This window comes from Triticum aestivum, chromosome 2D (genome assembly GCF_018294505.1).
Source record: "Triticum aestivum cultivar Chinese Spring chromosome 2D, IWGSC CS RefSeq v2.1, whole genome shotgun sequence".
Lineage (NCBI taxonomy): Eukaryota > Viridiplantae > Streptophyta > Magnoliopsida > Poales > Poaceae > Triticum > Triticum aestivum.
In genome coordinates, this window is record NC_057799.1 from 631,235,122 (window position 1) to 631,245,972 (window position 10,851).

A 10,851-nucleotide genomic window follows, 5' to 3' on the forward strand; every position below is an offset into this window, starting at 1 on the left:
CTGAACATTCCCCCTGTAATAGTACAGGCTCCCATAGCAATGACGTATTTTGGTTCAGGCATTTGCTCGTATAATCTCACTAAAGAGGGAGCCATTTTCATTGTTACCGTACCGGCTGTTAAAATTAGGTCTGCTTGCCTAGGACTTGATCTTGGTACCGATCCATAACGATCAAAGTCGAATCGTGAGCCTATTAATGAAGCAAATTCAATGAAACAACAACTGGTACCGTATAGAAGGGGCCATAAACTGGAGAGTCTTGACCAATTCGAAAGATCATTTGGTGTAGTTGAAATAACAGAATTGGAACTTGTTTGGTCAAGTAAGGGAAAATCAATCAAAGTATTGTTAGACGGCCTACCTGAACAGGCTTTTTATTTGGTGGGTAACATCGATGAAGCTAGCACGAAAGCTATAACCTTAGAAGAGGAGAACAAATCGAAGAAATGAAATTAAATCTTTATGTACTGACTCCTAAGCGAATTATTTGGGATTGTGAAGTGAAAGAAATCATTTTATCCACTAATAGTGGCCAAATTGGCGTATTACCAAACCACGCCCCCATTAACACAGCAGTAGATATGGGTCCTTTGAGAATACGCCTCCTCAACGACCAATGGTTAACAGCGGTTCTGTGGAGCGGTTTTGCGAGAATAGTTAATAATGAGATCATCATTTTAGGAAATGATGCGGAACTGGGTAGTGATATTGATCCGGAAGAAGCTCAAAAGGCACTTGAAATAGCCGAAGCTAACTTGAGTAAAGCTGAGGGTACGAAAGATTTGGTTGAAGCGAAGCTCGCTCTCAGACGAGCTAGGATACGAATCGAGGCTGTCAATTGGATTCCCCCATCCAATTGAATACAATCCAGTGGTTTATAGTTGATACAAAGAAAAAGGGAAGAGGGGTAGAAAAAGTTATTAGATAGTGAAGCGAAGTAAGTCCAATGCTATCTAGTAATTTTTCTACCTACTTACCTACTATTGGATTTGAACCAATGACTCCCGCCGTATGAAAGCAATACTCTAACCACTGAGTTAAGTAGGCAATTTATCACCACAAAGGAAGACCCATTACTTCGATCGATTATATATTGAATCCCTTTTCTAAGCAATACCGCTCTGTTATTGGTCTGTTATATACTAAATACTAAACTAAATACTAAACAGATACAGATCAAAGGGGTATCCTCTGGCATTAGAAAATATTCATCTTGACAAGAAATTATCTATATGTTAAGATATCTCTGATAAGGGCTATAGCTCAGTTCGGTAGAGCAACTCGTTTACACGTGCGCCAATGCTTTTCAAAGGAGCTTATTATGCAATGAACATAATCGATCTTATTGCAAAATCAATGTCTTACTTCATAGATTCGAGAGAATAGGAGAACAGTAGCCTGACAAACAGTCGGTTCAGTCCGATTCAGGTGCCAATTCAGGTGCCTAATCAAATAGAACCCTTATGGATTTGCTAGTTGATAAGGTAAATATCCAGCCCACTAAATGCTAGGCGTAATGAGGATAAGGGCCTCCAAAAAACTTCTTTTCGTTCTATGAACTTTAAGGTGTATGAAGTCTCATAGTTAACTCTTGCAGTGGAACGATAGAGACTCCATTTCACTTAGGTTGATTTAATTTAGACCGGAGGCAGACCTAAGTCAAGGTAATCCTCCTTTGAAACACTTTGGTATTGCTCCTAGATAGATCATAATACAAAAAATCAATCAGAGCACAGGGAGCCATCTCATTATCTTTCCGTAAAGAAAAACTATGGTGGACTAACTGATCTTTAAATCAGTTTATGAAAGAGCCCAATGCAAAAAAATGCATGTTGGGTCTTTGAAACAGTTCAAATCATTTCGATAATAATCCGTTTGATCTGTTTTACCGAGAAGGTCTACGGTTCGAATCCGTATAGCCCTAATATGCCCTTTTTTAGATTTTAGGATCTCTATCCTATGTTTTCTTTAGTTTAGTATAGTTTTCATTTTCTCATTAGTATTTGTTTATAGACTGGATAGGCGCCTGCGACATAGAATAGAGATAAAAGCATTACCAAAGGCTCATTCATCGAAAATCAAAATCATACAGACAGGAAAAGAAAAACAAATTTCTATCAAATCAATAGAAGAAAGGATCCTTTCCCTGATTTGAATCCCGTCCTCCTTCAAATAGGATATCTCTAGACTTCCCTATAATAACTGCAATGATTTTATCCATTTTGCGAATTCCTACTTTGTTTTAAGTATATTTATTACTTTGTTTATAGATACATTATGTAAATTGATCAACTTTAAATAGAAAAAATAAAGTAAAGAGTAAATAAGAAAACAGAATATTCTGTCTCATAGTTCTGAAATAGAGTTCTTTATTTTTATTTTATAGTATTACTTCTCATTAATTATACTGCATAGATTAGTCCTACTATCTTAATTAGGTTCTAATTTAGTAGTATTCTCATTTTTATTTAATAGTCTCTTATTATTTTATTATTAAATATTAAATAAAGGATAGAGCTATTCTTTTTTCTAGAGATTCTAGAGAAAGCGAGACAAAGTGAAACGAGAAAGTTTTCTTTATATAAGAATTAGATCTACATACACCATATCTAAATAGAATGGAAATCCAAAAGAAAGGGAGTTGGGATTCCATTGGATGAATCTTTAAAGAAGATGCAGCACAGAGGAAACAAAGGCTAAACTAAGCGCTTTTGTTTGAACAAAAAAGATTCTTGTTTCACCGAGGAAAAGAGAGAAGTTCTGGATAAATTGACAATGCTGAATTGAATTGACTAATTTAAGTTCCGCCTATTCCACATTAATGGGAGTACATTATGTTTCTGCTTCACGAATATGATATTTTTTGGACATTTCTAATAATAGCAAGCCTTATTCCTATTTTGGCATTTTCGATTTCAGGAAATTAAATATGTAGGGAATAAAAAACTAAAGGATTATTTATATCCGGCATGGGCTACATGGGTTCCATGTGTAGAATTATCTACTCCATCCGACTAGTTCCGGGTTCGAGTCCCGGGCAACCCATATAGAAAAGACTCATCAAAGTTAAAAACTTTGACTCACTTCATTTACAAATACAAAATTATTGGTTTGGTTAATTTAGTTATATGGATAGCTAATCTTTGGGCTGACTTGGTTGACATTGGTATATAGTCTATGTTATACTGTTAAATAACAAGCCTTCTATTATCTATATTCTAGTTAATACGTGTGCTTGGGAGTCCTTGCAATTTGAATAAACCAAGATCTTACCATGACTGCAATTTTAGAGAGACGCGAAAGTACAAGCCTGTGGGGTCGCTTCTGCAACTGGATAACTAGCACTGAAAATCGTCTTTACATCGGATGGTTCGGTGTTTTGATGATCCCTACCTTATTGACCGCAACTTCTGTATTTATTATCGCCTTCATCGCTGCCCCTCCAGTAGATATTGATGGTATTCGTGAGCCTGTTTCTGGTTCTTTACTTTATGGAAACAATATTATCTCTGGTGCTATTATCCCTACTTCTGCGGCGATCGGATTGCACTTTTACCCAATTTGGGAAGCTGCATCTGTTGATGAGTGGTTATACAATGGTGGTCCTTATGAGCTAATTGTTCTACACTTCTTACTTGGTGTAGCTTGTTATATGGGTCGTGAGTGGGAACTTAGTTTCCGTCTGGGTATGCGTCCTTGGATTGCTGTTGCATATTCAGCTCCTGTTGCAGCTGCTACAGCTGTTTTCTTGATTTACCCTATTGGTCAAGGAAGCTTTTCTGATGGTATGCCTTTAGGAATCTCTGGTACTTTCAACTTTATGATTGTATTCCAGGCAGAGCACAACATCCTTATGCATCCATTCCACATGTTAGGTGTAGCTGGAAATAATTAGATACAGGGTATCAAACCTATATAGTTTTTGCTTCAAAGAAATAGAAATATCATGAAATAGAAATATCATCATATAGAGTCAGGGAATGGAATAGAGTCAGCGAATGAAGCATATTCATTAACAACTCCATTTACGGATCAAAAATGAAAAAAAAGAAAGCATTGCCTTCTTTACTATATCTTGTATTTATCGTACTTTTGCCTTGGGGGGTCTCTTCCTCATTTAACAAATGTCTGGAACTTTGGATTAAGAATTGTTATAAATAGTAGCTATCTGCTCTTCCACTGGGAGAGGATTTGCCTGGGATTGTTTAAGCAATTCCCTTAATCGTCGACCCCTTGCCAATTGATTCTGACTTGTTTTATCGAGAGCAGAGGCGAATTGTGCAAAGGCTTGTAACTCTGCGAATTGCGCTAGTTCCAATTTTGATTTGCCAGCTACTTGTTTCATGGCTTTAATTTGAGCCGCGGATCCTACTCTGGAAACAGAAATACCCACATTAATAGCGGGTCGAATTCCGGCATTGAATAGATCCGCAGATAAGAATATTTGTCCATCTGTAATGGAGATTACATTAGTAGGAATATAGGCGGAAACGTCTCCAGATTGAGTCTCAACTATTGGTAAAGCGGTCATACTTCCTTCGCCTAAAAGAGAATTTAATTTAGCGGCTCTTTCTAAAAGGCGTGAATGCAAATAAAAAACATCCCCTGGATAAGCCTCACGGCCGGGAGGTCTTCTTAATAGAAGGGACATTTGGCGATAAGCTTGTGCCTGTTTGGAGAGATCATCATAAATTATTAAAGTATGCCGTTCGCGGTACATAAAATACTCAGCCAGGGCTGCTCCCGTATAAGGAGCGAGGTATTGTAATGTAGCAGGTGAATCCGCCATTTCAGCTACTACAATAGTGTATTCCATGGCCCCCTCCTCATGGAAAGTAGTTACTACTTGAGCTACGGAGGATGCTCTTTGACCGATAGCTACATAAACACATATTACACCTTGCCCTTTTTGATTGAGAATTGTATCTGTGGCTACTGCTGTTTTGCCAGTCTGTCTGTCCCCAATAATTAACTCTCGCTGACCGCGCCCTATAGGGATCATCGAATCGATAGCAATAAGCCCTGTTTGAAGAGGTTCGTATACGGAACGCCTGGAAATTATACTTGGAGCAGGAGATTCAATTAAGCGAGATTCGGAAGCTATAATTTCGCCTTTCCCATCAATAGGTTTAGCCAGAGCATTTACAACACGACCCAAGTAAGCCTCACTCACGGGTATCTGAGCAATTCTTCCTGTTGCTTTTACAAAACTTCCCTCTTATATCATCAACCCATCGCCCATTAATACAATCCCAACATTTTTGGATTCCAAATTCAGAGAATACCCCTAGTACCTTCTGCAAATTTGACTAATTCACCTGACATTATTTCACCAAGACCTATAATACGAGCAATCCCATCCCCCACTTGAACTACGCGACCTATATTCTCAATCCCTACTTTCCTATTATATTGTTCAATACGTTCGCGGAGAATTTTATGAATTTCGTCGACTCGAAGGGTTGCCTAAATTCTAAACGAAAGTAGAAGTTCAAGGCCTAATTAATTTAGTTATCTCTTCCATTCCAGGGACCCGAGAATGCCAATATTAGCACGAATCGTACGGAAATGTAACTCGGTATTCAAACAACTATTCAGAGTTCCTAGAGCTCCTTGTACGGCCTGATGGAAAACCCGCTGTCGGACCTGATTCATTGCCCTTTGTTTTTCAAAATAAAGGGTTTCGTTTTTAGACTTTTCCAATTGTTCCAAACTAATAGAAGTAGCATTAATCAAATTTGCTTTTTCTCGTTCTATCTCAGAGTATCCATTCATTCGATACTCATCCGCTTCTAGTTCGACTTTCTGTAATCGAATCCGAGCTTTTTCGAGTTGCTCAATGGTCCCTCTACGCAATTCTTCTGAATTTCGAATAGTACTCAAGATCCTCTGTTTTCGATTATCTAATAAATCTTTTAATGAAAGTAGATTATTTTGTAAGTTTACAACTTTTATGATCTCTTCCCGAACCAAACATGAATCTTTCGATTCATTTGGCTCTCACGCTCCTTATTTTTTTTTTTTCTATAGCTATTTCCATATCTTTTTTTTAAGTAATGAGCCTATCCTCTATCTTCTTTTTTATGTTTATATTTCAATATACCGAAACCTATATAAGACTAGATAAATATTAAGAGGACTCTTCCGCCTAGATAAAAATATATCATGGTCAGCAAAGTTGTTTCTTTATTTTTATTTGCCCTCTTTAATAATTTCAATTTCATTAAGAAAAACTAACTAAATAAATGGAAAATGAAAATTAATAGAATTCTTTTTTTTTTTTCTTCAAATCCAAAAAATTTCTCTTTTTTATACATAGGTCGTCGATTCGGCATTGGTTAAAAAAGGGCAGGGTGCCCCCTTTTTTTTCTAGTAAATAGTTCAAACCATTTTATCGATATGAGTGTTCTATATCAGATAAATTTTACATTAGCTATTTCCCGTTTAAATTCGGTACTAATACTAATATAGTTGTAGAAAGAGTACCTCTTTTTGCCTGGACTTCAAGCAGTTTAGCTTTAACCGTGTTAATGGTCTCACATTCTTGGTTTATAGAGAATCAAAGTTGATTTACCAATGAGTCGCGAAATGCTATGGTTCTTCCATATGATTTCTGAATTTATTCAGAAGTAATTCGTCGAGATCGTGCACCCTTTTCTTATTTATCCGAAAAATACTAAAAAATATTATAAAGTGCAGCCGGATAGATCCAATCTATTCTTGAAATAGACAACTCGCACACACTCCCTTTCCAAAAAAAATCAAAACACCAACCACTACAGTTAGATTTATTAGATTTGTTGCTAAAATATCGGTATTAAGCCCGAAACTGCCAGCGGATGGCCAGTGAGCTAAAAAAACGAAAGAATGGGTTACATTTTTCATATGCTCTCCTCTTATAGATAGGACGAACAAAGAACAAAGTTTTTCGATCACTTACTTCGCTCGCCCTTTTTTGATCGGTTTTTTTAATGCAAATAGATTCAATCTAGTAATTTCTTTTAGATTAAGTCTTACGTCTTGTTTGACCGGTGAAAGACTTCCTTTGTTGAAATGTTCTGTTCCCAAAATTCCTAAAATAAAAGGAAAAAACTTTCCACTTTCCTAAACTAAGGACGGGAAATAAGAAGGTGAGCATATCTTCTAAATTAATAATACTCAACTCAGCCCTTCCTAGAATGGGGTATTATCTGTCCCGATAAATAGATAATTCCAGGAGTAATAAATAGGAGTAAATTAAATAAAGTATTGATATAATTGGAATTGCGGAAGCAAATACCAATTTACTAAAAAAAGAAAAAAGTATCTAATCGAAATCGAAAGAATTTTTTTTTAAGATTAAACAAAAGGGTTCGCAAATAAAAGCGCTAGTGCCACAACTAGTCCATAAATTGTTAAAGCTTCCATAAAAGCTAGACTAAGCAATAAAGTACCTCGTATTTTACCTTCTGCTTCTGGCTGTCTCGCAATACCTTCTACAGCTTGTCCTGCAGCAGTACCTTGACCAACTCCAGGTCCAATAGAAGCAAGCCCTACGGCCAATCCAGCAGCAATAACAGAAGCAGCAGCAATTAGTGGATTCATGGTGAGTAGTTCCTCGTGTCAAAAAAAAGAAATGGTTAAGGATACAATCAACCAATAAATTCTTACTTCTAAGCTCTATTGGGGAGAAGTAAAGTAACTAAAAAGTACAAATTGAAATCAAATTGAAATGATAATGTGAATTGTCCGAACTACATAGAAGGGAATTCCATATCCATATATCGGATTAGATAATGAATCTAACCTAGGAATATATAATATAATATCCTATATATACATTTGTTTCTTCTATTTTGTTTGCATATTTTCTCATTTTCTATTGAATCGGATTCTAAAATCATTGCTTAAAGTGGAAACCCGCATAAAAGAGGACTCCACTTATAGACATTAAGGATATTATAGTATAGATCTAGCCTGACTCCACCCTCCTTAATGCATATATACTTTGAAAATTCCATAATATAGTCTATTCTATTCTCTCTCCTACAACTCTAGGCTATATATTCATACGCATTTCTAACTATTTTTTTGCAACCAAGCAGATTATCCGGAACCATGCATGAATTGAGCTAAGCTGCAAAAAAAAAAATACTATTTCCAAAAATAGTCAATTCAATGATGACCCTCCATGGATTCACCTATATAGGCTGCGGCTAATGTTGCAAAAATAAGAGCTTGAATACCGCTTGTAAATAATCCAAGAAACATGACCGGTATAGGGATTACTAAGGGGACTAAAGAAACAAGAACAACAACGACTAATTCATCCGCCAATATATTCCCGAAAAGTCGAAAGCTAAGTGATAATGGTTTTGTGAAATCTTCTAGGATGTTAATTGGTAAAAGGATTGGAGTTGGTTTAATATATTTCTCGAAATAGCTCAATCCTTTTTTGCTAAGACCAGCATAAAAATATGCCGCTGACGTGAGTAAAGCTAAAGCAACAGTAGTATTTATATCATTCGTGGGCGCTGCTAATTCCCCATGGGGTAACTCTATAATTTTCCAAGGTAAAAGAGCACCCGACCAATTCGAAACAAAAATAAAAAGGAACATAGTTCCAATAAAGGGAACCCAGGGACCATATTCTTCTCCAATCTGAGTTTTGCTCAAGTCTCGAATAAACTCAAGGACATATTCAAAAAAATTCTGACCGTCGGTCGGGATGGTTTGTGGATTCCGAACAGCTATGACAACTGAACCTAGCAAGATAGTAATTACGACCCAAGAAGTGATGAGTACTTGGGCATGAATTTGGAAACCTCCTATTTGCCAATAGAAGTGTTGGCCTACTTCTACACCCGATATATCGTATAACCCCTTGAGTGTTTTAATGGAACAAGGTATAATATTCATATTGTCCTCTGATAAAAATTGAACTTCAAAAAAGGAATTCTTTTGATTCAACCATCTCTTTCTCAACTCAGCAACTTGAAGTATTAATCTTATATTTAGGATACCAAGAAAGCACATCAGATCATAATATATATCAATACCCTCTAATATATATCAATATTCCCCTTCTTTTTTCTATGCAAAAAAAATTCTATGCAAAAAAAAAGATATAGTAAAGTAAGTGATTCCATAAATTTACGCAGTTGCCCAAGAATTCACTATATATTCTTAATCAACGATTTCTTATATAGAGAGAACGGCCCTCACAAATTGAAAATACTAATTTGTTAAGAATCAATCGAATTGAAGTCATAGTGTCATCGTTGGCTGGAATCGATATATTCGCGAGATCCGGGTCACAATTTGTATCGACTAAAGAAATAGTAGGAATCCCCAAAATGGCACATTCCCGAAGAGCTATATACTCTTTTTGCTGATCAAGGACGATCACAATGTCTGGCAATCTCGTCATATATTTGATCCCGCCGAGATACCTTTGCAAGGTAGATAATTTTCTCTTCAAGATTGCCACATCTCTTTTTGGGAGATGGTGGAATTTTCCCATTTTTTCTTCTGCTCTTAAGTCTCTAAATTGAGAAAGTCTAGTTTTCGTAATCGACCAATTCGTTAACATACCACTGAACCACTTTTTATTAACATAATGACAACGAGCCCTTATTGCAGCTGATGCTACTAAATCTGTTGCTCTTTTTTTGGTACCAACAATTAAGAAACTTTTTCCCTGACTTGCTGCATCAAAAACTAAATCACAAGCTTCTGATAAAAAACGAGCCGTTCTAGCGAGATTTATAATATGAGTACCTTTACGCTTTGCCGAAATGTAAGGGGCCATTTTAGGATTCCATTTCTTAATACCATGACCAAAATGAACTCCTGCTTCTATCATCTCTTTCAAATTAATGTTCCAATATCTTCTTGTCATTTTTTCCACACTTCCTTTTTTTTTAACCCTACCATTCCATTACGGAATTTAGTTCTTTTTGAAGATTAAGAAAGATCCGAAATAGCTTGAAATAAAAAATATTTTTTATGTATCCTTAAATGATATAGGGTTAAATGTTAAATGGGGGTTCTTATGTCTCATAAAAATTGTTTGTTACGTCAGAATCTGAAGAAACTAATTCTGTATGGAGAAACAAAAAATCTCTCATTTCCGACGCGAATAGATTTTTTTTATTTCGAAATAAAGGTTCTTGTCTTGTGGGGAACGATGCACAAATTTTTGGAATCCGGTACCAACAGGTATAATCCCCCCAGAACTACGTTTTCTTTCAAGCCTTTAAACCAATCAATGCGACCTCGTAGGGCAGCTTTTGCTAAAACTCGAGCAGTTTCTTGAAAACTTGCTTCAGATATGAAACTTTGGGTATTCAGGGAAGCCCTTGTTATTCCCAATAAGATTGCCCGATAATAGATCGATTCATCCAAAGCTCGTCCTGCTCGTTCCGCTCGCAATAGTCCGATTAATTCCCCAGGCGAAAAAACATTAGACATTCCATCTTCGGAAACCCGCACTTTTGATGTTACTTGGCGTATAATAATCTCTATATGTCTATTATGGATCTGTACCCCTTGGGATCGATAAACCTTTTGGATTTTATTAACCAAAGAGATACGACTTTGGGCTATGGTTAGCTCAGCTCCAATCAAGAATCCCCAAGGGACCCCAAGAATTCTTGGTATACGCTCATTCCAATCCTCAATTCTCCTTTCGAGATTCGGGGATAATGAATCAATTGAACGCGCTTCAAAGATTTGTTCCACTTTTGGAAGACCTTGCGTTATGTCACTAGATCTCGATTTTTCATATATAAACGTAACTAACCTATCTCCCTTGTAAAGGATTTCTCCATAATGACCATTAACAGTTGCTCCTGTAGTGGCCAAATAAGG

At 36.4% G+C, this 10,851-nt stretch overlaps 2 protein-coding genes and 1 pseudogene across 2 annotated transcripts; 1 reads left to right on the top strand and 2 right to left on the bottom strand.

Moving 5' to 3' along the window:
• The first annotated feature begins 3,130 nt into the window (after positions 1-3,130).
• LOC123056109 (photosystem II protein D1) lies at positions 3,131-3,895 on the top strand. The gene has a single exon (XM_044479842.1). The coding sequence runs from the start codon at positions 3,275-3,277 to the stop codon at positions 3,893-3,895; it is 621 nt and encodes a 206-aa protein (XP_044335777.1). The 5' UTR covers positions 3,131-3,274.
• A 246-nt stretch (positions 3,896-4,141) lies between these two features.
• On the bottom strand, positions 4,142-7,584 carry LOC123056110 (ATP synthase subunit alpha, chloroplastic-like; annotated as a pseudogene).
• LOC123055165 (ATP synthase subunit a, chloroplastic) lies at positions 5,701-9,921 on the bottom strand. Its single transcript, XM_044479136.1, has one exon. The coding sequence runs from the start codon at positions 9,013-9,015 to the stop codon at positions 8,155-8,157; it is 861 nt and encodes a 286-aa protein (XP_044335071.1). The 5' UTR covers positions 9,016-9,921; the 3' UTR covers positions 5,701-8,154.
• Between the last annotated feature and the right edge of the window lie 930 nt (positions 9,922-10,851).